Raw genomic sequence first — 3,490 nt, 5'->3', positions numbered from 1 at the left:
TTTTTTAATGTTTAGAGGTCTAAAATAATTACTTGTCTCTTCATTTTCTGACAGACCTTGGTTGAATATGGAGCAAATGTCACCATGCAGAACCACGCAGGGGAAAAGCCCTCCCAGAGTGCTGAGCGACATGGCCACACCCTGTGCTCCCGATACCTGGTAGTAGTGGAGACGTGCATGTCGCTGGCCTCCCAGGTGGTTAAATTAACCAAGCAGCTAAAGGAGTAAGTGTCTCCTACAATCCATAGGAACGAAGGCTGACTTAAAATAGGTGGAGCTTAGGTTTCTGGTGGTGGTTCAGTGGTGGAATCCTTGCTTTCCATGTGGAAGACTTGTACTTGATTCCCTCCTAATGTATCTCATGCATAGTCACCCCCATTTGGCAGCGGAAGCTTGTGTGTGTCTATGATGCTGAACAAGTTTCCAGGGTGCTTCCAGAATGAGACAGGTAAGGAGAAAAGGCCTGAAGGTCAATTTTTGAAAATCAACCACTGAAGATCCACAACCTATGAGGAGGATGGCACAGAACCAGTCAGAATTTCATTCCATTGAGCATGGGGTTGCTGTGAGGCAGGAACTGACATGGCGCTATAGAATAAGCACTGGACTGCTAGGTCAGTTTGAACTGCAAGGTCGGTGGTTCAAACTCACTAGCCACTCCTCTGAAACTCTATACAGAGTTGCTATGAATTTGCACCGATTCCACAGCACTTAATAACAACAACCATAACAAGTGCTTTCTTCATTCTAGTCATCTAGTAAAGTCTTCGCATTCTCATCTTTTCTTCCTCTGCTCCAAGTCCTCACAGCCACCGTTCAGGATGAAGAAACAAAATGATATTTAAATTATAAAATGCAAAACAAGCACCCTCAACAGGGCACAGAGACCTCTCTTTCTGTGTTCCCCTCTCAGAACCAGATGGATTCCACACATTGTGTGGCAAGCACACACAGGTACCATCATTCCAGAACTTCTGTCCTTAATATTCCAGGGAGTCAAAATGAACATGAAGGAGGAGGCTTGATCAGGGCTACTTTCTCAGTTTTTTCAAGGAGAAAACTGTATAATGGGAAAATTGGAAACTAACTTTGGAACCATCACCAACTAAATTTGTTTTTCAAATCAAGTAGATGATTCATGGATCCTCAAAATTTAGTGATTACTCAGCATGGTGGTGATGGTGGGAATGTGCTGTGGAGTCGGTTCTTACTCACAGCTACTCTATACAGGGTTGCCGAGGCTGAAATCTTTATGGGACCAAATAGCCTCATCTTTCTCCAAAGGAACAGCTGGTAGTTTCGAACTGCTGACGCTGAGGTTAGCAGTCTGATTTGTAACCACTATGCTACTAATCAGCATGTTGTTGTTGTTATTGTTAAGTGCCGTCGAGTAGGTTCCGACCCATAGCGACCCTGTACAGGATTTCCAAGGGTGTAAATCTTTGCTGGAGTAGAAAGCCTCATCTTTCTCCCGCAGAGCAGCTGGTACTAATCAGTATAGAGTTGCTTAAAATACTGTATGACTGTTGTTGTTGTTGTTGTTAAGTGCCATCGAGTCGGGTCCGACCCATAGCGACCCTGTACAGGGTTTCCGAGGGTGTAAATCTTTACGGGAGTAGAAAGCCTCATCTTTCTCCCGCGGAGCGACTGGTAGTTTCGAACCGCTGACCTTAAGGTTCGCAGCCCGATTCGTAACCACTACGCTAGCTAAAGTCATTTCCTTTCTTGATAAGCTAGTCAACCGGTGTGCTTTATGCTTGAAGAAAGGTGGGCCAGAGGAAGTCAGGTAAGTCTGCAGTGGATTGAATAATCAAAGAACTAACATCCACCCTGAGGGAAACTCTGTATTGACTTGTCCCAAAGTTCTGTCCTTAGAACATGCCATCATGGGAAGGGATTACTGAAAACCAGAATCAGCATTCAAAGCAGTATGGACAGATTAGGAAACTGTTGTTATTGCTAAGTGCTGTTGAGTGCGTTCTGACTCATAGCAACCCTGTATAGGGTTTCTGAGGAGCAGTTGGTGAGCTTGAACCACCAACCAACCTTACAGTTCAAACTGACCTTACAGTCCAACACATTAACCTGCAGCACCACACCAGGACTCCCATTAGGATTAGAATTAAGGATTAGAAGGCTAATCCTTAAAAATTATGGAACTGTATCTTTAAATTGGAGTCTTAGTGTGGTAATGTAGGATAAGCACTAGACTGCCAACCACAAGGTCAATGGTTCATACCCACCAGTTGTTCCTCTGAAATCTTACACATGGTTGCTATGAGTCGGAATTGGCTTAATTACACTTAACAACAAAAATAACAGCAACCTTTAGGTCATAATCCCCATCTTCCCATCCAGAATACAGCTCATTGGAAAAAAGACCTTTGGCAAACATAAGGTCTTAACTGATTGTAAGTCTAGTTCAATCAACATTATGACATGATCTTGGACCTTCCATCTCCACAGTAAAATGGGGAAACTTCCTTCCCCTCTACTGCCACTTTCTTCCTTTAGAGACACAAACCTATGCCTTGCCCCATATCCTAGTTGGAATAATCTCTTTAATGAGTTTAGGCTTCTTACATTTTTAGAATTTAAAAATAAAGGATGTAAACTGAAATTAAAGAGTATCACATGTAAGTAATGTGCCCCTTTCAAAAATTATCTTTATAAGACCAAATAGTCAAATATTACTCCAAAGCCAAAGTGAGAAGGTAATGGGGCAGGGAAACAAGAATATTGGAAATGGCCCCACCAGAATGTAATGAATGAGAATAATGATACCTGTGAAAAATGTAACCAGTATCGTTTAATAACTTGTGTAGACATTGTTAAGTGGAAACCTAATTTGATATGTAAACCATCCCCTTAAATAATATAAAATATTATATGCAAATTAATGAGGGGATTAAACTGAGCAGTCTCAGCTCAGTTATACAAAACCCCCTAGTGAAGGTGAGCATAAAATACTGGGTGGAGTTGAGGGGAAATTTATTGCACACTTTATTCAATAAGTTATCTTGCTTACAGTGAACATCCTTGTAAATATACATATATGGACATGTCTATTTATTCCTAAAGATTGATTTCTAGAGCAAAAGGCATACGTATTTAAAATGTGGATAGGTACTGCTTAGTTGGTAGCCACCAGTGAGTTGCTCCTGACTCATGGCAACCTCATGCACAGTGGAATGAACTCCTTCCTGGTTCGGCATTATTCTCATAATCAGTTGCAACTTGAATTATTGTGATCCATGGTGTTTGCATTGGCTGATTTTCAGAAGTAGATTTACAGACCTTTTTTCATAATTTTAATCTGCAAGATCTACTCAAACCTGCTTGGCATTACAGCAACATACATGTCTTCACTGACAGAGGGGTAATATCTGTGCAGGTAGATTTCCTAGTAGCCTTGCAAAAATAATGTTCCATTAGAAAGTCTCTGAAAGAGTGGCAGAAACTGTGGAACAAGACTCAAAATTTTATATAT

General features: G+C 41.3%; 1 protein-coding gene across 3 annotated transcripts in view; it reads left to right on the top strand.

Annotated features, from left to right (window-relative positions):
- SNCAIP (synuclein, alpha interacting protein) overlaps positions 1-3,490 on the top strand; it is a 120,587-nt gene that overhangs the window by 90,882 nt on the left and 26,215 nt on the right. For all 3 annotated transcript variants that reach the window (XM_006871635.1, XM_006871637.1, XM_006871636.1), the window contains one exon: positions 55-224. In XM_006871635.1, coding sequence (XP_006871697.1) covers positions 55-224 — 170 coding nt within the window. The remainder of the gene's footprint in view (positions 1-54; positions 225-3,490) is intronic.

The sequence above is a fragment of the Chrysochloris asiatica genome, unplaced genomic scaffold (assembly GCF_000296735.1).
Source record: "Chrysochloris asiatica unplaced genomic scaffold, ChrAsi1.0 scaffold00171, whole genome shotgun sequence".
Lineage (NCBI taxonomy): Eukaryota > Metazoa > Chordata > Mammalia > Afrosoricida > Chrysochloridae > Chrysochloris > Chrysochloris asiatica.
The sequence above is the reverse complement of the archived record's forward strand: the minus strand, read 5'-3'. Positions and strand labels throughout refer to the sequence as shown.